General features: G+C 43.0%; 1 protein-coding gene across 4 annotated transcripts; it reads right to left on the reverse strand.

Moving 5' to 3' along the window:
• Positions 1 to 1,995: 1,995 nt before the first annotated feature.
• On the reverse strand, positions 1,996 to 22,275 carry TRMT9B (tRNA methyltransferase 9B (putative)). 4 transcript variants are annotated; one of them, XM_078600924.1, is made up of 9 exons: positions 22,086 to 22,275; positions 21,909 to 21,961; positions 21,120 to 21,199; positions 14,889 to 15,619; positions 12,941 to 12,998; positions 11,531 to 11,650; positions 8,500 to 8,683; positions 6,612 to 6,785; positions 1,996 to 5,138 (listed from the first exon to the last, which is right to left on the reverse strand). In XM_078600924.1, the coding sequence occupies exons 7-9, from the start codon at positions 8,654 to 8,656 to the stop codon at positions 3,334 to 3,336; spliced, it is 2,136 nt and encodes a 711-aa protein (XP_078457050.1). In that variant the 5' UTR covers positions 8,657 to 8,683; positions 11,531 to 11,650; positions 12,941 to 12,998; positions 14,889 to 15,619; positions 21,120 to 21,199; positions 21,909 to 21,961; positions 22,086 to 22,275; the 3' UTR covers positions 1,996 to 3,333. The 4 variants fall into 4 exon arrangements, with proteins under 4 accessions (XP_078457050.1, XP_078457047.1, XP_078457051.1 ...); XM_078600921.1 differs by lacking the exon at positions 21,120 to 21,199; XM_078600925.1 differs by lacking the exons at positions 14,889 to 15,619; positions 21,120 to 21,199.
• Between the last annotated feature and the right edge of the window lie 994 nt (positions 22,276 to 23,269).

A 23,269-nucleotide genomic window follows, 5' to 3' on the forward strand; every position in this document is an offset into this window, starting at 1 on the left:
TCAGGGGTTGACCATAATGTTCCTTGCCCCAAATTCCCAAGTTATTGATTACAGCAGCACTTGCATTATTTGTTTATTAAAGAATACCCAACATTGTCTTTTGCTACAGGCTCGCAGTTTTTCCGTGTCGAAGATAAAATATTTTGGCTTTCATCTTGATAAAGGTGGAATCATTTAAAAAAATTAATCAACTAAAAAATATGGTATCCATATTAAATGTAGTGGTTCTCTTTTATCGTATTGGAGTATAGTGATCGTATGACCGTTCCAGCACAGCATTGTTTTTACACAATTACGCTATAGGAAACTGAACTGTATTCCAATTGTGCATAATGGGTTCATGTAATGAGATGATGGAATTCCATTCTGAACTCCAACAAAGCAGTGCAACATCACCCAATGTAAGAGTATGGCCTCTTCAGGTTAGCGCAGAAATTATTCCGAGGTCCTTTGAATTACTTATCTACACGAGGTGATGGTGTAGAGTAGTAGGGTTTTCGCCTGGACCCAGAGAGTCCAGTCATTAGAATGTGTCCGGGTGGCACCGTTAGTGTTGAACTTTATTCAAGTACGAACCTTTTGTCCGTCCAAGGACGGGTGTATTGCAGTAAATATGAAACTTGCAAGCAAAAAGCAGACCGCGACGTGATATGCATTGCATAAATTCGTGTACAATTTGTAAGGCTGCGGTGACACAGACTTATTTAATTTTAAGGTTATAATCCCTTGTTTATCATGACGTCCTTATTCTTGGGTCTTTCGGTGAGCTCACATAGATAGGTTCAATGAAAATAATAAAAAATAACAGAAAACTACGAAGTTTTGATCGCAACGCAATCGGCCGTCTTCTCCAAGACGATGGTACTTTGCAAGCCTACTGGCTATCAACAAAGATTCGTTCATGAAGCCATCCATATATACAGACACAATTTCAACCCGAGAGGATGGTTATAAACTCAGCAATCATTGGAAAGATGTCATCAACCATTTTGGGTCATGACTTGATTTGTGTTTTCTTGTCAATCAACCTCCACATTGTGTGTGGAGCGAGGTGCAATGATTACCTGGCGGCCCTTTGATTGGTGTAGACCCACTGGCGGTGTCGTTGTTTCCTCCCACATTAACATCAGCTGCCCCGCCCATGCTGCTGCTGACACACTTGGGCTACGGCCATCTCCAAACCTTTATAAATAGTTTGCCTTTAGAGGCTAACCCCCCTTTTCGTGATGACGACCGATTGTCTTGCGATCAAAACGTCGTGGCTTTTTGTTATTTTTTTATTTTTCAGGCTGTCTACATTATAGACTGCCACTACACTCACCGAGGTTAAGAACCAGGCTACAGTCTACATTATAGACTGCCAGTACACTCCAATTAAGAAGCAGGCTACAGTATTATTTTTATTAACTTTATTTTTAGTATTTTTCTATCTACGTGACAGATATCGAAAGAACCAAAGAATATGAATTCCTGCAGTCACGAAAGTATTAAGTCAAAATCTGTTCATGATTATTAATGAGGGGGGCTGGTCGACGTGGAGTGACGTCAGGCGCGGGACACATACATTCTTGGCTCATTATAGTAGTAAATAGTACACTGCACAGTATTATTGATAGACCAAAGCTGACTGAGATATATATCGGGGTTTGGTGTGGAAAAAGTGATAACCCCGTGTACCTTCTCACATGCCCTCATTTACACGTGTTCACTTCAGGGCAATGCACGAAAATATAACATCTTCAGAGCCTGAAAATATACAGAATTAAGTAAAACCACAAATGCTATTTTTTGTCATTGGTGACTGGGCTAAGGACATGAACTCACTACACCAGAGAAGGACGCATAATCATAGAATGAATTCCACCTATGTAAACTTTTGGTGTTCTAAAAGTGTAATATCCACATACGATCATGTATGTGTAAATGTATGTATATACTTTACAACACCGCATCACACTTAACTCCATTGGGTGATTTAATTCAGGTACGTATTAATTAAATTCAACAATAGCATCTTTATTCAATCAAAACAATAATTTAGAACACAGAGATAAAATTACTTGTAATACTGCAAAAAGGCACACACTCTAAAATCTAACCAAGATGGCACAAATACGTTTCATCAGCATAATTTAAAACAGAAACATAAATAAATTACAGTTCGCTTAAACTCACGACATCTCACAATCAAATCAGTGTAAATCACTATTGCTATGAAAGCACTTGGGACCATAGGAATGTACTATTTGCATATTTAGAAAGTAAATTATTATACGGTAGCTGAATAGACATACAAAACGGGCCATTCGTTTGCTTATACTGGATTTCACCAGTTATTGACAATAATTCAGGTTGTGTCTAGATTTAAATACATTTACAGTATTGCTTAATGATCTAACCTTCGACATTTTTCTCGACATTTCACAATGCGAGCTGGTTTTCAAATGAAAATATTTTCTATCATCGTTACTCCCAGGCAGTATATATTGTAAGGCCCTCAATTTTGACAACCCTAGGCAGATCAGTGGAATTTAATTTCCTCATTCATCGCAAGGTGGGTTTGGTCATTGATCTTAAAACAAATATTTAATGAATAACGACTCAGGGGCTCAACCAGACACGAAACCACCAGGAACTAATGTGGACAATGCTGCATTTAAATTTTCACTGAAAACTCGCTTTGGTCTTTTCCCTGTGATACATTTTGCAAAACAGTATGCATTCGTTGAGGCCACAGTCAAACATTCAGATAAAAGGCGCCCCCTGCTGAAAATATGTCATTCATGATTGCGGCTGCCACGTTAATTTACTTCATGGGCCGACAACAATGCAGCGAGTCATTGTCATATGTTTAGCGACCGATTCAAGAATTAATTTGCTACAGCCTGCCGCTTTATGTGATGTTGGTCTTTTGCTCATGAGTACCATTAGAATATGACTACCTGCCTGCAATGCTTGTCCAGGATAACACCGCCGTTCGCCAAGGTATCCTGGCACAGGGTGTGCAGACAGCTGATGGAACAGCTGCAGCACCCACCTGATCAGCAAGTACACTCGGAGCAAAGCAGAACCAAAATAAACGCCGACCAGGCCCATTGAGTTCTGAGATTAGAACGAGCGATTCTGACGACTGGAGTTTTGTACCGTAACCCTGCTGCAAGTTTTACACAGCATTCCTTGTGCAACCCTGCAGTGTAGGTTCCCTACCTTCCTCGGTAAAATTCAAGTTAAGTCACCGCACCTTGCATGAATCCGATGTGTGAAAATGAAAAACCGAGCCATAGTGAAGGCAGGAGGAATGAAGTCTTAAGTATAATAAATGCAGGATTACATTTATGCAGTGTTGGGATGGGTGTTTGGATAGGTGTGAGAGTGGGCGTGGCAATGGGTAGCGAAATGTGTGTTGGAATGGGTGCTGAAATGCAGATCGGGAGGGGTACTGGGAGAAGGGCGAGTATTGGAATGGGTATTTGGTGCTCCATTGGGACGGGCGTCAGAATGAGCGGAGGGCACCGTATTGGGCTGGACATAGGTGTCATCTCCCCCCTCCTTCTGGGCGATGACGCACCAGTTTGCATGATCATAATAGGTGCACACAACTCGCAGCCCCACTACGTGCCGCTCAATCATCTGAGCCAGCTCTCCCTCGCGAAACACATGGTAGTAGCGCAGCCAACGGGGTTCTTCCGGTGTTTCTCCTCCCTCTGCCCCGCCGCCATCACCTTCCCCATCACAATCGCCATCAGCATCATCATTACCAAAGTCTTCCTTGGTGCCATTTCTCAAATGCTCCCCGTTCTCGGTTACGTCCGGGCTCTCTGGACGGCCCCATTCACAGCTTCTGGCAGTACCGTTAAATAACTCAGAGTCATTCCGCACATGGCTGTCGCTGTCACCCTCTTTTAAAGAAAACCGGAGGCCGGCAGAATGACTTTCTAAGGGCTTCTTGGTGATCTGTGTCATCCCCCGTCCCGCGAGCGTGCAACTCCGACGCGGCGCTTCTACAAGATCTGGAAGGCAGACCTTGGAGCGCGACGTACTGGCAAGGACCTCCACGAAGCGAGAGACCTCCTCGTGTGATCCCAATGCTCTCCGTGCAGGTAAGAAGCCCGTACGATCGCCGACACTCACATCTATTCCGCGCAGGCGTAAAAATACATCATCCTCTTCGTCTGAGCTGTCCGTTATTCGCATCTGTTCAGAGGCAGGATCTTGGTCTAGATCATCCAGTCCCTCTTTGCTAGAATTTTGGGTGCTTGGCAGATGGCTTGGCTGGAAGAACCCACAATTGTTGTGCTCAAGACTTCGGTGCCTTGTGGGCTCTGCGCTCGGGCGGGTAGCTGACCCAGATGACCCTGGATGATGATTAGCACTCCTGGACAGCGGCTCATCCAGCGACCGGGAAAAGAAGAGAGATGCGAAAGTCTTCTCCAGCGCTGTGTAGAGGCGGCTCGAGCTGGACCTTTCGTCGATGCAACACGAATCACTTCTGTTTCCCATGCGGAGGTCTCCACCACTGGAGCGCTTCACACCCAGGTCTCCGACAGAAGAAGAGCTACTTCCACGGCTACCACAGCACGAGCTCCTGCACCGGTTGCCGTGGTCGGGGCTGCCATTCACAAGAGATGCATGTTTGGTCGGTTCCCTGCTTTGGTGAGGCGTAGGCGAGGAACCGCCCCAGGTAAAATCACTGTTCGAAGAGGCAATTTTGTTGCAGATGTACCTCCTCATATCAACACCTCCGTTTTCACAGTAGCTAGACTCCTCTGCATCACGTCGCCCAACATCATTTTCCGAGAACCTCCTTGCAGATTTGTAAAATTTGACGTTGGATAAATCCTCGCTCGACCGACGGCAACCGTCACCATCTCTCATCGCGTGTCCTGCCAAGAGCCGTGGAGACGATGCCGTCAGAGAGCTTTGCCGTGGGGGCGGCCGCTTGCCGTGCGCGTCGACGGTGGAAACGCCAAGTGGAGCGGACGGGTGCCAGGGGATAAATATGTCCTGCTTGTTGAAGCGCCGCCGAGTCTGCTCCATGGCCCACACGTAGACCATGATGCGTCCACCGGGGCGGAGGGTGCGTGACATCTCGCGCAGGGCACGAACACGCCGCGACTTCGTACAGAAGTGGTGCAGCACTGTCAGCAGCAACATCACCAACAACAATAAAATAACGTAATTTGTTAATTCGTCTATTCAGCTATACAATGAGATTAATTAATGCCATGTTGAATGTATCTTCCAGGAAAGTATAAGAAAACGTTTATTAAAAAACATAAGTTAGGTCCTGCATTTGTGCACTATTTGTTACCAAATATCTGAATAAATGTTTGTTCTTTCTAATAAAAAAGAAAATATTTAAATTGAGTGGTTTCCGATGATGGGTACGTCTTTAAATATAAGAAGTTGAATCAAGTTGTCAATTTGTGTTTTTTTTGCGCAAACATTTTTTTAAAAGTAGTTGTTAGATAAAAATTGTTAAAAAATATTACCAGGTTAATCATTGCCTGGCAAATACAGGCTTTATGAACTAGTGATCATAAAAGCACAGATTACCAACCATGCCTCAAAAGGCAATGAATTATAGTTACGCGCCAAGCCCAGCCCTCTCCACAACACCAGTACACCCAGCAGCACAACTTCTATGGCATAGCAATGATAGCCATTCTTTGATAATGAAACCAAGTGATTTTGAACCTAGTCTGAGGTTGAAGAGATTAATAATGAAACACTCTGATAAAATGTACATCTGGAAGAAGCCCAAAGGTTATTTCAAAGTCATTTGGCTTCAGCTAGTCATTTTAACAACCGATGAAAATTAACGACAGGAAATTATGCAAGAATTTAACAAAGCATACTGCACAGATGAGCTATACGAGTTAAACAAAAGTCGCAAACATCAAGTTCCCCGAGCAAAAGAAAACACAGTACATGTTTGAAGTCCAAATCTGAAAAAGACAACAGAGTATATATAGACAGGGAACATATTGAAGGTGGCCTGGGATCATTGATTAAATAAATAGGTAAGAGAGTGCAGGTTGGGGTGTTTTTTAAAAAAAAAAATTTGAAAATAAAAATAAACATACCAGTGTGTCTAAAGAGGAAAGCTTGCAAAAGCAGGGCCTAGTTAGTGCCTGTTATGACATGGATTGGAAAACGTGATTCTGACAAAAAACGTGGAACACAAAACAAAATCTACACAAAGAAACGTGGAGAGATGCATGTAAAAGATATTACAGAGAAAGAAAGAGGAACAAACGAATAAGATTTTATAAAAACATCAGAGATTCCGTATGCACTGTGAATGAAAGTTGGCTTAGGCATGACACATCGCTCTAAGGGATGGTGGCTCGTGAATTAGACTGATGAAGGAACGGTAGCCAAAATAGGGAACATACGCGTGAAGATGGCCATGACATAGATGGGAGCAATAAGATCAGCAGCAAGATGGATTGAGGCATCCCGAGACTGTGGGAGATGGTGATGGCTTTGTAAGGCCTTTACCCAGGAGTGGATTGAACATGGCCACTGACGATGATGATGAAGGTTGAGTGGTTTACTATTCGTAAATCAACACCGGCGGCGAGCAGACCAGGAAGGGATAGATAAACCTGCGATGGAGATGACAGCGTCAGCACAGCCGTCTCGTAGTGGCAGACGCAGGTTGTCCGACACCATGACCTCGTGACCTTTGGCACGGGAAGCCTGGACCAGTGGCAGGCAGTAGTCGCAGCCCAGTGTGAACGCCTGCCCGTTCAGTGCCAGGTACTTTCCATTGCCGCAGCCTGGGGAACGGGAGAGTGCGAATTACTACGCGCACCTGCACGTGTGTGTGTCTGTGTGTGCGTGCGTACGTGCACATTTGTGCATTGTATGCGTGTATGAGTAGTAAGTGCCAAGGTCACAGTGTCCCCGTGTTCAAAACAAGTGCCGTGTAGGAGTTCATGTTTCCTTTAGAGTTGTTGAGCCAGCAATAGAAAATCACGTTCCTCTTCCGAATACATTTACGTACAAGTTTAATATACGCTGTATTGGTGGATTGTGGAAAATAGAAAAGAACTTAAAAGGAGCCGGGCCGGGCAGCGAGCTAGGACATCAGATGACAGATGTGCAAAATGAACAATGCCATTGAAGCCAATGGATGGAGAAACAGTTAAGTAAGAACATTTGACATTGCACACTCTTATGAGTCCAGTCCATATTTCTACATATTTCCAAATTGTTATAAAAGACAAATGTATAACAGGCCAGCTATAATAGTCAACTTTCCTCAATGTGTGAACATGCTGGGCTGGGTGGCTCAGAGGTCAGAGCACTGAGCTGGTAGGCACGAAAATCTCCACCTCAAAGTCAATGTTAAACTCTTTTCCCTCTCTCTTCTCTGAACGATGGCCACTTAATAATATAAACGCCCAACTTTGTCTATCTGTGATGAACATGACGAACGCTTGAGAGGGAGAACGAGGCGATTCGGTGTTGATTTTGCCTTTTGTTTTACGACGACGATAATTTCCCATTCTCCCCGTATATGCTATCACAATCAACAAGTCGCAGGGACAGACGTTCGATTAGGTTGTTTGGGGGGCGCCATAGGCACCCCCCAAACAACCTAGCATATTTTATATCGTTCTATTACAAGAGTATTTACAAAAAACTGTGATTTATTTGAGATTTGTCACGACTAACAATGGAACAGCAAAATCTTGTACGGAATATTTTGTTGTTGTGCTGTGTGCTTGTTAGGCATTTAATGATTCACCCCCCCCCCCCCCGTAGAGATTCTATGAATCGCACTAATTGGGGTCATGAATCAATACAAAATCCAATTATTTTTGTCTCATTTTAGCCGTTTCTTATTTTTTGCCTGGATTATACAGTTTTGTTAGTCCATGATTCAAATGTAACATAAAACAATAGTTTGCAAATAATCTGCATGAATAATAAATAACTGATACTTACATGCATTGTCTATTGTGAATTTAAGAATAGATTTGAATAGCTAGATATGTACATTATTTTATTCTGAGTTCGTTGTCATGTTGTGTGTGCCTATTTCATTGTGCATGTCATCGTACCAGAAATTTGTAAATAAAATCCGAATTAGATTTATGTGGCATTAAATGTGATTGTATCCCATGTCACTGAAATAAAACAGTTGGCATATTAATTTTACAGAGATATACAGTTAAAAGGAAAAGGAAGATAGAAAGGTCTCAGGCCTGGACTTAAACAGGGGCAGGGAGTCAACACCATGGATGACTGTGGGGAGTTCCAGACTATGGGGGCAGCAGAGGACAATGAACAATCTCCCACTTAGTGGAGGTTGACTGGTGGGCTTCGACAGAAAGCCTCGAAGCTCTTGCCTTGGTTGCAGCAGAGAGCGCGCGTGTAAACAGAAAGCCTTCGTTGTTGGATGCGTGATTGCGAGCACCAAATTTCTCTACACTGCGCCGCATCACATCGTGATGCATCGTAACGTATCGTGGTGCGAGCGCTCACCAACGTCGACGATGACGCTCCCAGGCGGCTGTCCCTGCAGGAAGTGGCGCACGCGCGGCCAAGCTCCGTAGCGCGCGTCGTCGAACGACGGCGCAATCTGCGCGTAGATGGCGTGCACATGGGCACGCTCCAGGCGCCCAGCCTCCGCCAACTCCATGGTGGCACTCTCCTCCCGTCAACCGCCCTCAAAGCAACACCAACACAAACTAAACAAGTAAGCAAAATCCATGCGTCCGCGTGGATTACTTAACGCTTTCTAACATTCAAAATTTTTAATTTGCAATATCGATGCCGACAGGTGGCTTTCAAGGTAAAAATCATTTGCATATTTGCAAATAGTTCTATTTCCTCTGGTTTGTGTATACAGGTTTTGAGAAACCCTTTGAACGATTTGGCCGGTTTTCCATGAGCTACAAACCTTAATAATACACACGTTTGTTCACATTTAATCATCTCAGAGATCATTATTACGGACGGATGGACACAGAAAATGCAGAAACGCTTTCAACCTTCGTTGGAAAGTGTTTAAAACAGTTTGACTATTTGCATGCAGGATGCAATGCAGGACATGGTGGTGCATGTCTGTACACTAGCTTTTTTATATTAGTTCTTAGTGGACCATCAGTTTTGTCGATCTGAAAAAAGTTGCTGGCCTGTGAGCTAGACAGGTGATGGCCATATGGCAGGTAGGTTCGTGAACCCAAATATACCGACGTTTGAATGTTATCCCCTCGTGTATGTGTGTGTTTTCTCCGTGTACTTCAGGCAATCGCGTCTTACAACAGAAATAGTCAAATGACGAAATGCAGATCTTTGCTGGAAAAAAATTGTCTTGATACTTAGTGAGAATTCCTGGATAACTAAATGACATTATCACTATTTATAATCAGGTAAGCACTCCCTGGGACATGTTATTTTAAGAATGGAGACCAGGGATAATAATTAATATAAAATAAACCAGACAGCAGATGTAAACTTGCATCCATGAATTCATAACAAATAAGGCCTCAGTTGTGAAATCGTTGGCATGTATTTTACAAAACACGCCGATGCATTTTCGGAATACATTTGAAAATTTGAATAATATAATCAGCCTGGCGTGCTGTTTGGCCTAAAGTGTGATGCTATCAATAATACCCCCAAGCCTAACCCAACCCATGAACATGAATCACCGAGTGGCTGGGCGAGCATATACTTATGCCGAACAAAATCCTGTAACGCAGCTCCACTGATTACATGTTTTGTCCCAAAGCTCGTCTCCATAGTGCATTAAAGGGCCAATCAATTCCACCCTCCAAACAGGGGCATGGGATTCCTGATGAGATGATTTAACACTTACACTGTAGAAATCCCACTCACTGAGCCGCAGCAGTCACTGCGGAGATGGCCAGGTGAACTGTGTTTTGTATCAAGGCTGTCTCTCATTTCCAAATGTTTAAAAATACAAGGGTGGCTGGTCGTACTATTATTTGGTCTTTAAAGCAATAATTCAAGAACAAACTGGTGTGGGGAAGTGTTAAAATATGTTAAGAATAAAGGTTTAGAATTCAGAGCACGTGCACATGAAATGCTCCAAATCCATGGGGACAGTAAAAAACGTGGTCTATGTGCAGTCCCAATGCTCGCAATGAATATTATAGACTATATAGTGGATACAATGCACTGAATAAAATCCATTCATATTCTTTGGGTCTTTCGGTAAAGCCACGTAGATAGAAAAATAATAAAATTATCACGACGTTTCGATCGCAACACAAGCAATCGTCATCATGTGAAAAAACATAGCGAGAGAGCTGCCGAGGCAGGAGAAAATACAGCGGGAGAGCTGCTGAAACACGAAGTTACATAGGCTTGAGATGAGATCAGCCCAAGGGTAAGTGGGCGGGACTAGAGGTGGTTCGTTTACATTGACATGCTAATCTCTCACAATGCAATGGCCACCTCCACAGCTGCGTCGTCGTCATGGAGGTACATCACCGATCTAACATTTACATGCAAATTCAATGTTGCCTCCTGTCTGTGCTACAAATCACAAACGACTTCTCATACCTCATTCGAACCTTGCTAAACACAGAGATCCACGCAAAGCCATTTTCACAAAGGTTACACACATTACTTAGTTTGTACACAATCCTGATATCTTAAGTACACTATGATGAAACATTGCAACATCACAATAGAAATGTTCGTCTGTTTGGAAATCTATTTTATCCATGTATGCTCTCCCCCACACTTATACCATCATGACGAGCACCAATGACATACCAGCAATTAAATGTGCATGACTGTTGCACAAAAAATCTACACCCATCTAACACTTTCAGCATTGTCCTCTAATTAAAATCCCTCCCAGGTGTGCATGCATCATTATCACGTGGGATAAAGTCCACTGGGTTATCTCAGTATCCAGTTTTTAAATTATAAGCCACTGTTTTTTCACCCAATTATATTTAAGGCTTTACTCCAGCACGTTTGTTTCTTCCGACATTTAAAATTAAATCACGCAAAGCGCAGCCTTGGTGATGCTCTCCTGGGTAAACATGTAAACATTTTTATTTGTATATGCTTTGTACTGCATATTTGATTTAAAGATGATTTACAGGGGCTTTACTGCTATGCAAGAAGTGTGAACTGATTATGAACCTTATGGCGGGACCCCAGGGTCCCGAATAATCGGAAGTCAAAATCAATCCTCTCGTTCTTCACCAAGCACCCGTCGTTGCCAAAATTGCCATAGTCATAAACAAAACTTTGACTAGCACATCATGTAGAGCTCGTCGAGAGGAATAGATTGCCGCATGGTTCGCCGTCAACAAACATAAAATGACGTCGCAACACAGTTTATGCAATAGCCGGGGGCTTAAGGGACCCCAGAGTCCCGCCATAAGGTGCATATGATGAAAAACTAATCAGACAGAAAAGTGGTACAGGCTGGAGATTATTTTACATGCATTAGTGTTTATTTGTTGATGTTGTATGCAATAATCAGAATGCAAAACACTAAATATTTGCGTATATGTTGTAGCCTTACAGTTCACGCCATGGTCATGGACCAATCAGAAGTTGGCATCCATAAAAAAAATGTAGGATATACGGGAGAGTACCAAGGCCCAGGTGGTGCAGTCAGCAAGTCAAAACCATTGTAGCCTTCCTGCAACAACAGCAGCAAAAAGACGACACTAACAACATTCACAATTCATCGTCCTGACCATGCAGCGATGCCTTAAGCTAACCATGATTCTCAATGTCAGACAAATGACAGTCCGTAATGTCCGCTCGCAAGCCCAAGCTCCTACAATGCAGGGGACAATCCTTAACGCAGCGCTGTGGAGGTGGGGGTTGGTGGATCATGCAAAGAGTTTTTTTTTATTGTGTGCTGTGAAACTCCCACTCTGCTGGGCCTCAAGATGGTTAAGGGACGGTGGTAGTACAGCAAAATTATTATATGGTTTTCTCTGGAAACTCTGTGGTTTCCACCTATATGAAATTTAGAGTGGAGTTGGCCAATCATCCAACATAGAACCCAGACGAAAAATTTATCTTAATACTCTATAAGGCTTTCCAGCGTAAATACCTAATTTAGTAACAACACGTAATAATAACACCATTCCAATTTTGTGGAATTGTTGTGATTGTCAGGTTTTATTAAACAATGTCATGTCATGTGAACAAGCTTGTATTAATTAAACAGGACAGAGCATCAACAGTAAGCAAAAAAATTAATCCATACCTTAGCTACGGCCACCGAGGCCCGATCAATGCATGCCGAGCACATTAAATTCACACAATGACCTTGCCGTCTCCAATCAGGCTACACATACAGTACAGCGAGCACCGCGTAAGGTTATATTTTGTCGTTCTTTAGAACAGCCCAAACAATAAAATTGCGCAATCCACACACCGAGTAATCTAACAAGAGCAACTTTGCGCTGACGAACCATATATTTTATAACACTTACCAACATAACTAGTTTAGCTCTGTTCCTTTAAATAAAGCAGACGAAGACTCACATTATGTTACTGTTTTTCAAGAACGATCCATGAATTTTATCTTTAGACACAATTATGTTCCAAAAAATGTTAAATAACCAAAGGTAAATAAATGCATGACGCACCTTCCACAGCACTGATTAAAAAAAATCAGTGGGAGCAGTAAATGTCACCGCTTGGCATTTTACCCTGCAGACGTTTGCATGAATAAACCTTGTACATTAATTCAAAGCTTTGCTACAACCAGACTCCCTCGAGAGGCATCAGAGGACGGCGGGCAGCAGCTGCAGTCGCCTCGTCCGCTGCGCACTTCTTGTAGCGTGGTTTAATTGCGAGCAGATGTCTGTTCATTCACGTTGTGTCCTTTTCCCAGCCTTGTGTAAGACGCCCACACACAGTCGTAACATCTTAATTATTACAGCACCCATAGATCTGGCGGAGTAGCTCTTACCTGTGCACGGCTTCAATGGTCCACGCCAGCCAAGGGACACTCGTTCTGCTGCTGTGACCTGAGGGGACACACACAAGGCTGACCTTCAGTCCTCAATGAACAATCGGGTGTCTCTGCATGCGTGCAGCTCTGGGTCTGCGAGGAGGAGCTCTGCTTGCGTTGTATGAGACCCCCCCCCTCCCCACCATTCTCCCCACGTGCCCCTCCTCCTCAAAGAGAATCCTCTCCGCCCCCAAGGCCCTCACCCCACCCTACTCTTCCCCGTCCTCCTCCACCACTCCCTGCATGTCTCCCTGGCAGGCAGCTGCACCTCCATGCTCATGACAGTGCAGACGCATGCGCGAGTGTCTCATCCTGTGAGTGCGTGCTGTGCATTCTCACATGGTAGTGAAGTGAAATTATCACGTGAACATGAAAACATAAATCTAGGCAGTGCAGTCAGTCAACCTTTATTTCAACCAAGTAACCACCCATTTTAGAATAAAAGGTCTGTTATTCAAACGAGACCTGGCTCTCCAAAGGGTAATACCAGTACGAGAAAGTAAATTGTACGACAAGAAAATCAAGTGTAACTGTATTACTGTATAAATAAAAGGAAATGAAAGCTAGATGTGTGAAAGAAAATAACACGAATTACATAACGTGAAAAACGAGGTACAACATCAAAGGCAAATTCCTATCACGGATTTTTGGTAATTAATCCAGTTTATCATTGAAGACCAAGAGGGAACGGATGTGCGCTACAAGAGAGACACCAAATGATTCCACGTTCGCGAGGCGTCGGGAACGAAGGAACATTCTCCCAATCTCCAGTTCATTCTTAATGGCACACAACAAGAAACCATGCGCGCTGCATCTAAGACTGCGGGGGTTTGTATCCAGGATGAGAAAACAAAATATAAATAGCAGATCCGTGCGGAATGCTTTCAAGACGAACGAAGGCTATGGTAAGTCGAATCCCCATTAATAGTGGACGACAGCCTAATTTAAAATAGCAATGACAAAACCTACGGCAGCAGTAAAAAAAAAGCACAGTGGGAGTTTCACATTCCTGTGGCGAGGGGGGCATGAAAGAGAACAGTTACTACTGGCCTCCCATGAGGTGGTGCACTTTCACCAATTGATTAAGACCAAGCTTTAATCTGTCAATTAATTTAACTTTAAAAATATATATAAAATGAGTCAGCTGAGCAGCTGCAGCAATGCCCCTCCATGACATTCGGTGTAACGTGTCGTATTAGCGGGAGGGACTGCAAATGAACTATCCCAAGCAGCAATGATGATCTCCCACAGCCTTCACCGGTTGTTTTTAAGCTGCGGGCCGGGGTGAGTGTTCCTAAGCATGCAAGTTAAAGAGCATAAAGTACACATCCGGCTTATCCACACAGTCTGTGCCAGGAGAGGGGGAGGGAAGAGAGGTCTCGGGTATTTGGTTAAAAAAATCCAATCCTTCGGAGACATCAGCTCACAAACTCAACGACGCACCCGGTCTGTCACCGTATGGGGCAGGCTGCTGTTGTCAGGGCTAAAGACCTGTAACAGCTAACCATGGCACATACGTGACTGTTACATGTGCATCCGAGTACAAATTTCTCTGATGATGATGACTGATAAGTTTGACATTAATGACCGTGATTCAATGATCATAATCGTGATTCAGATAATGTGTGATATAATTGACTCGATGATGATGATGGTCATGACTTTAATGACGACGAAGAGCGCAATAATTAATTTATACAAAATCCGCAATATGTAATCACTGGTCACACTTTAAAGTAATACAAGCCTTGGGTTATTGGGACAAACACTTCACACTTACCGTTGTGCCTTTCAAAAGCGCCACGTGCTAGTAAAGCACGCGCACGCAGCAGTCACTGAGAGCATCTAGTTCACTGTTAACGGAGAGAACAAGGACACGCGTGTACAGAGCTACATCAATATTTACCTGGGGACGGCAGGTGGGCTCTGGATTCAGACCCCGGGTGCCGGGTTGGAAGATTCTCTTGGGCACACGGTACACGGGCACCACCGCAGCACAAGATGTGCCGGCTCAGTGGAATTACAGATCCTTACGAAAGCACGACGTGATGCTGACGGACATACGGAGAGATGAAGGCTGCGCCGAGTAATCAAATTAAATATCCAGCACCTGTGCTCACTGCACGCTTTTTGTGTACATTAAAAAAATATATATTTGACCTTGAGCAGTCACCTGTCGAAAGGCTATTGTTCTTAAAATATTAAATTAGAATAAATGACATTAATAAAAAAACACATTTTTTGTGTTTCTTCCTATTTATAAAAGAAACTCAAAATAAAAAAGGTTGAACACACTCTCCACGGCAAAGGGTCTCGTGGCTAAAAGAGGCTTTTTGCCCAACGATTAAAAAAATCAAATAACGCACAGCGCTAATCCGTTGTTAGCCAAGATTGGAAATGCCCGCGATCTAAACCCAAAAACGTTGAGTACCGCACAAGTTGCGGTGGTGTCATTGAAAGCTGCGCGACAGAATAACGCGGTCTCTGTCTGCTCGAACTCGGGGGTCCCCTGCCGTGTGTGCCGCCGAGCAGGTGGTGGTAAGGAGCTCCGCCCCGGCAGGTTGTGCACGCTTTGTCCAGAGCCGGTTCCCATCGGCAGCTCCGCAGTGAGACAATGAGCCCGATCTGTTGCCTTGGCTGCAGGGACAGTGTGGATAAACCGGGTTCTTGATACGTCATGTGGTAGGCAAAGCACGCCCGACACACCCTGCACAGGTCTGAACCTTTTTTGGGAAGAATTTCCAATTTGGATTTTCTTGCCTTCATTTTTTGATTATAAGTCATTGAAACGTCTTTCAATTAATCAACTACATATTAAAATCAACCAATGACGACTAATGAGTTGAAGAATCAATGTCTAAGAATTTTTAAAATAGATTCTAGAAACAATATCTCATCTTAAATGGTTGTCTCTATTTTGCCGTGGGCAGCGACGCAAAATGTCACGAATTATGAGTGACTACTGCAAACGAGACTCCTTGGAAAAAAAGTCTTCACAGGGAAGTGCTTTTTAATCGACGCCTGAGAACGTCCCACGCAAAATCCTCTGCAGGGAACACCACCAAGCAACCGCGATCATCGGTGACGTGGTTAACACACACACGGCTGTACCAGGAACACGCGTGTGACGCCCTTACTTTGAGTAGATTCTTAATATTCTTGGTTCTTTCGGTAAAGTCAGAAAGAACCAAGAATATGAATCCCTGCAGTCACGAAAGCTTTAGATTCTTAATCTTTAACAATTATAAAATTCTACCCCCAAGCTGGTGAAAATAAAAATTGGCGAGTGAGAGTGACACCCCAAGCTTTGCCACCCTCGTTCGTTTGAAACGAGTGGATTTTTTCGTTAAGCGTCCATGTGAAAATTGGCGACGAAATGTCAGGCTCACAAGCCCGAAGCTCCCCTGTTTTACACCGAAACAGGCACTCCCATGCGGCGCTGTGGGCTGCACAGACTTGTCAAGACAGAGTGCAAAATGTATTAATTGCATGTTTAAAAAAATAACATGTTTCTAAAGGAAGATGACTGTCGTACATTTCACAATGTAGTTCCCCAGGAATACAGTATTGTAAAACGTGGAAACTCACTTGGCATATGAATGGTGTTTAATTTGCAAATACTCGGGTAGATATAATTATAACACAATCCTTAATCGATAATTTAAAACATATTTAGACATTTCTGAACAAAGCACACCCAATAATGCCACGGATATTTATATTGCAGTGGCATGAAATGTATGAGTGATACTTATATACTTATAAAACTAAGTCTGGCAGCAGCACGATGCTCCCATTATAATTTACAGATGGTCAAAAAGGTACTGCAGAAGGCCCTTTAATTTATTTTGTAATTTTTCCTCAGTTTTATCCTGATTGTGTTGTCGGTGTCAAATCATGGGACAAAACTGAACCTTATGGTGGGACCCCGGTGTCCCATAAGCCCCCGGCTCTCACATAAACTCCGTTGCGACATCACTTTGTCTGTTGAAGACGAACAATACAGCAATCTATTCCTCTCGACGAGCCCTACACGATGCGCTAACCAAAGTTTCAAAGTTTTGTTTATGACTACGGCAATTTTGGCAACGACGGGTGCTTGGTGAAGAACGAGAGGATTGATTTCTGGTGGGTCACGTCGTTTATGTATGCGGTGGGACGGAGTCGCCAAGAAAATACATTAATTACGATTTTGACTTTCGTTAATTCGGGACACCGGTGTCCCGCCACAAGGTTCATAATCAGTTCGCACTTCTTGCGGAGCAGGACAGCCCCTTTAACAGCCCACAGAAGCAGATGCCACAGAGCTACCTCTGTCATCCCTCAAATGACCTCTGACCCAGAGAGTAGGGGGCAGGAATTCCCCACCTGCTCTTCGACAAATAAATGTTCGTCGCATGACAGTCAAACTGAAAATTGGTTTAATTTTTTCGGAGCAATAATTTAGCCAGAAATAAATTTAACATTATATTTTTGTACAAACTTTGGTGACCAGGCTCACCACACTAAAGAACCCAGTTTAATTAAAGGAGGCTTTCGATTTAAAGCTTTCGTGACTGCAGGGATTCATCTTCTTGGTTCTTTCGGTAAAGTCACGTAGAAGGGAAGTAATAAAATAATAAAAATAAAACATAATAAAATTATTCTCACGACGTTTCGGCCACAACGCAAGCAGCCGTCCTCAGGTGAAAACCAGGTCCGTCGAGGCGACAGAGTCTGAATGAAACAGCACACGAGCTTGGATCAAAGCTCCCTTTGATGCTGTTAATCCTGCATAATGCACATGCATATGTAGTACTAATCACATTCCTGCATTTCCCATAAATATGCTAAATTCCTCTTGATATGCAAATTCCTTTGTCAAGGCGCCCAGCTTATATAGATGCTCCAAGCTCGTGTGCTGTTTCATTCAGACTCTGTCGCCTCGACGGACCTGGTTTTCACCTGAGGACGGCTGCTTGCGTTGTGGCCGAAACGTCGTGAGAATAATTTTACTATGTTTTATTTTTATTATTTTATTACTTCCCTTCTACGTGACTTTTCCGAAAGAACCAAGAAGATTACAGGAGGCTGCCTGGATTCCAACAAATCCAGGATCTCTTAAGATGTGCTAGCTCAGCGCTCTTACCTCTGAGCGAGCCAGTCACTCGCAGTAATAATATATCAATATGCACACAGTCTAGCTAGCAACTTGGCTTCACGACAAATGGAGATAGATAAAGAGTCCAGAGTCACCATCGGCGACGGTTGAAGCCACACGAACAGCTATCCTGCACCAACGGATTCACAGAAGTGGTGTGGAATAGGGAAATAGCAATGAAACTCAAGAAACGTGTGTAGCTTTGAAGCGTTTAAATAATTACGTGTGTTATTTATCAGCTCTTACGGTTGTTGAGCAAGTACATTTTATGCCAAGAAAAATACCCAAGGACAAATCCAGATCAGGCACTTTGTTATGCAATTAACCATAGTCGCTTCCATTCGTTTTACTCGCCAGACAGAACACTGTAAACCATATCCTGCAACAGAGCTGCACATCGTTGGGTAATAAAAAAAAATACCAAAGCTCTTATCTCAATCCTGAACGAGGCTGCACACTAAAAGCATTTCATTATAAAGCAGTTACGTGATTCATACACATTTATATGGCCCAGCAGCTGAAACTAAATCATAATTCAACATGACATGCAATCTAAACCCAGCAAAACCAGAACCCCTCTTTGAAAAGCACTTTGTGAACAATAAAGTCCTTCAAGCCCAAGCAATCACAATGTATGTAAGGCAGGCGACCACCGCCACACACCTGGCACCAAGGTTTACCAGTTCACATCCTATGCCAGACAGGCCCAATAATAACGGACGGCAGCTAAGTTGTCACATCCACATCGTTATTTTGGGAAACAATTTCATACAAGTATTAACAAGCAACAGAGGGTCCGAGAGTGATGGACTGTGGCTACAATTCAGGGTGACAAAATCCACCTGAGGTTTTCCAGTCTCTGGCCACACATACTGGTGGTTTAATAGAAGATGTAACTTGACTATAATGACAGTGATTGCTTCACAATAGTAATGCCCTTTATTTACCAAGGGTAGCCTTACCGAGTCTTGAGACTCTTTTTCAGATGAGTCCTGCATTGAGATGTTTGTCCAATCCTATCGAGTGTTTAGCTTCATGTGAGACCATAACGACAGCTCACCACAGATAGATTCCAAAATTCATTTGTGTACGACCATCTTCTGGCCACTTCAGAGCCAAATTTTACAAGGCCTCGTGTTCCCAGGCAGACTCCCATCCAAACACTACCCAGACTCACACCTGCTTAGCCTCCAAGATCTGACGAGATCACGAGCACTCAGGGTGATCCGGGAATTGGTTTCCTCCACTGGATGACAGCGTTTCAACCAATGCAGCTTCCAGAAAGTTGTGGTCTGGCAACCGCAGCCCAACTCACGTACCAACAATTAAATATTCATTGGGCTTCAATTAGGCAGGCTAAATAACTAGACATATTTAATAACAAATTGTTCTACTTTCATTCTTATACGTTGACTAACTTCGTGGTTTCTAAAATGGCATTATTTTTCTTAAGAGACCACAGGCATCAGTGCACTGCAGCTATCGACTCCTGATATCATGTGTTCATCTATCGGTTATTGCTTCGATTAATCGAACAAAAAATCACGATACAAGTTCCATATTATTTTGCACAAATAAGAAATAATGTCCGTACACAAGGCTCACAATGCATTGTTAAGCACACAAGGCAGGCAGGGATCATCATGGCGCCACGCTGGGCGTGCACTGCAGTAATTTTGCAGCATTTGAAGGAAGTGATGTTCAGAGGCAACTATTTAAAATGGCTGCCAATTAACTGATCACAGAATGTTTTTTATAGCTTATACCAATTGATTAACCTATTGCTTATGACCAATCACTGTGATGTATGCATTGTAATTTCCATTACAGTATATTTCAGATTGGAGCTATTTCTCATTTACCATGCACTATGTTCTGCATGCATTTATTGTCAACATACAACGTGCACATTTTAATCGTCTTGGGAAGCAGGACAAGTATTTTTTTAAAGAATTTAATTTAAATAAACAGCCTAAGGCCACTGAGCAAATCACCAAGAATGTGCGCAGAAGCTAAGCTGGAGTGAGCCTGGTTAGTACTTGAACAGGTGAACACCAGGGCTTGCCAGATGTTGTGTCACTCCCTCACATGTGAGCTTTCTCTGGATTATTCCCACATGAAGCCAGTCATTTATAGTATTGGTCAAACATCCCAATGCAAGACCATCCTTAAAACAGTTTTGAAACTAAGTGAATTAAATAAATATTTGGGATGTCTCACTTACCAAAGCAAGAAAGTCAATTGTAAAACTGGCAAAAATGTTTTTGCATCTCAGTTTTCAACTAAAACTAAAGTGCATTGGGGGAGTTTGTCAGCCACAAAGTGGAGCTATGAGCTTACCACTCGCTTACACGTTCCTATTATCTGTGCAATGCTACCTAGACAATGACCCTGCAATAAGAAGGGGAAAATATAAAATAGGTGACGTTTTGGGCAATGACCCTTCTTCATCTCTCCTCCTTTAAACGAGGGGCCACACCAACATGCAATGCCAATCGTTTTCCTTTGAAGGCAGCGTGCTTGTGTCGTGTTATTGACGAATGCGTTGAGTGCTTGTTATGTGTGTGTGTGCACCATTGCCAACGCAGCATCACGATAAACCTGTGCCGTTTACCTAGATAATGACTGCTGTGCTAATAGCAGCCCCCCCCCCCATCATTATCTTTGCTTTCAAAGGGCTCCTATTGTGTGCACGCAGCTGCCTGTTTGGTTGAATGTTGCATTGTCTGAGACAGGCAATGAAATGTCCCCTACTGACCACAAAGGGACTTATGTTGTCGTGTCCTTACATTCCCCTTTCAAAGGCATTCTTCACATTAAAGCTGCTATATACAATACGTTGTTTTTGATTCTAAAGTAATTTCTCATCCACTGCTGGCTAAATCCCTCCATGGCTTGGGGTTGCTTGACCATACCTCCCCAATGTGGCAGGGCAGTGCGGGTTTAAGGGTTAGTTTTACTCCCTGGGGGCGCAAAACTGGTTCGGATCTCACTCACCACTGGCGTTAGCCCTGTCTGGGAATTGAACCGAGGTGGCCGAGCTCACACTGCAGTTTGATAAGCACTGCACCACACCGCTGCACTCCATACAACACAGAATATATAACAGAATATTGTACGTTCAATAGAGACACAATGTATGGTGTACTGTGTATTAGATGCAATACCAAACACAATGTGGTATGAATGAATACATTACACAAAGACTGTGTGCTTTATACAGTACATGGTGGCTGGGTGTGGTGGTGTGAACTACAGCCCCGAAATCCGGGGCTGTAGTTCAAGTCCATTCTCACCACGTGCGTATCTGAACTTGGCTCGTCCCACAACTAGGTGGGTTCAGCCTAAAATATGCGTTTACCTGGTGTGGTGTGAAAAAGAGCTACTGCACACTGTATATACCAAAGTCAATGTAAACACAGCAGATGAATAAGTGTGCGATGCTGGCCAAAACCAAACACACATTTAACATAATAATGTATTTTTTCCCCTTTTTTTCTGGCAACAAAACTGAAACCTTTTTACGAGAAATCATGTCTGCATTAACCGCAATACTTGTGGTCAAAATGCAAACAAAAAACACACTCTGATAATATATTCATGATTATAAACAACTGTAAAAATGTTTCAGTTTTGTTGCCAGAAAAAAAAGGGTAAAACCATAATTCTTATATTTTGGTACTGGCAAAAGGAGATCTAATGACACATTTATCATCACAGTGATTTACATCGATGTGCATTAATGGGTGCTCGCAAGCAATGCGCGTTATGTGTGTTACTGTGTACCTGGCTCGTGCATTGCTTAAACATCCTCCACCTTAGCAGACACGTGGTTGATCCTACAGGAATATAAACAAGAGAAAGCGTAATTAATCCTGATACAATTAAAAGCGGACACGTGTTGACTGACGAAAGTTAAATACGGCTAACGCAACGTTGACCAATGCAGTCGATGGGGCTTACATCGTGGCATGCGGGCAGAAAAGTCCTCTTCGCTTTCCAACAGAACGATTGACTGAATTAAATTATGTTAACAAACACACGTTCGGTTATAAACGAACTTTAGTAGTAATGCAGATCATCATCACAACTCGCAGAGCCGTACACTGCCACTTGTGCACCAACACCACTACTGAATCTTCGGCGCCTCGGTTCTGCGATTTAAAAAACGCGATTTATCGTTAAATAAATTAATATTAGAACCCGAATCGGCTCCCGTAGCGGTGACGCAACCGCGTCAATCCGCCGTGGGGGATTTATATCGCGATAATCGGCGTATCCGAGATTTTAAGTTTTCGTGACTGCAATGATCCATACTCTTTGTTTCTTTCGGTAAAGTCACGTAGGTAAAAAAAAAATTATGATTGAATTTATTTGTTTTCATTTTAATTTATTTTATATATTTTTACCTACGTGACTTTGTCTTATCGTGGACAATTTATATCGTATCGGCAACGCTACCACAGCACAGCGACATCTGAGCAACAACAAAACCCGACACGTTTGTCAATAACTCTGCCTGAAAAGGAAACATGTACAATGTAAAAAAAGATAAAATATATAAATGCTTGTGTGCACACTTCAAACCTGGTAACCCCTTGTCAGTGCCCTACATCATTACAGACCAATTCAGACCTTTATATTGATCACCCTGTGCCCTTATAAATCTCAACGTTCATCCCACAAAGTCCCATCACAAGAGAGAAACACAAACAAATAGACAAAAAAATGTCTTGCCCGTATTGAAACGGCTGTACGCCGTATGGACCTGAAAACTAAATTTTTGTTGCACAAGAATCGGGCTAAATCGTGTGGATTGGCAGTATGCCACTTTCGGGCAATACCAACATCACGATCCACTGTTTTTGAAGACTTTGCCGTTTTTCTCATGGATTTTTCTGTTTGCGCTTAGTCACTTTAAGATGTTTCTTGTTCATGTTTTTGTTTGTTGCGGTTGCACCAGATTCAAGAGCAGAATGCTTCACAGGGCTATACCAAATAAATGAAACTTGAACAGTTCCTATGATCACTGTTTCATCGCTTTCATGGCTTTATTTTGGTGATTTTCGAAAAGTTTTTTGGTTTGGCCATGTTTGTTTGTTGTAGTACGGAGTTAGACTGATGGACTTAATCTAAGTTGTCTTGTG

The sequence above is a fragment of the Lampetra planeri genome, chromosome 15, assembly GCF_965212315.1.
Source record: "Lampetra planeri chromosome 15, kcLamPlan1.2.h2, whole genome shotgun sequence".
In the NCBI taxonomy this organism is placed as follows: domain Eukaryota; kingdom Metazoa; phylum Chordata; class Hyperoartia; order Petromyzontiformes; family Petromyzontidae; genus Lampetra; species Lampetra planeri.

Coding starts and splice junctions, on each gene's coding strand:
- TRMT9B (XM_078600925.1), bottom strand. CDS start 8,656: ATGGAGTTGGCGGAGGCTGGGCGCCTGGAGCGTGCCCATGTGCACGCC. Junction 6,786..8,499: donor GAGCGTCATCGTCGACGTTG/GTGAGCGCTCGC, acceptor CCCGTTCCCCAG/GCTGCGGCAATGGAAAGTAC. Junction 5,139..6,611: donor CGCTGTCATCTCCATCGCAG/GTTTATCTATCC, acceptor TGCTGCTGACAG/TGCTGCACCACTTCTGTACG.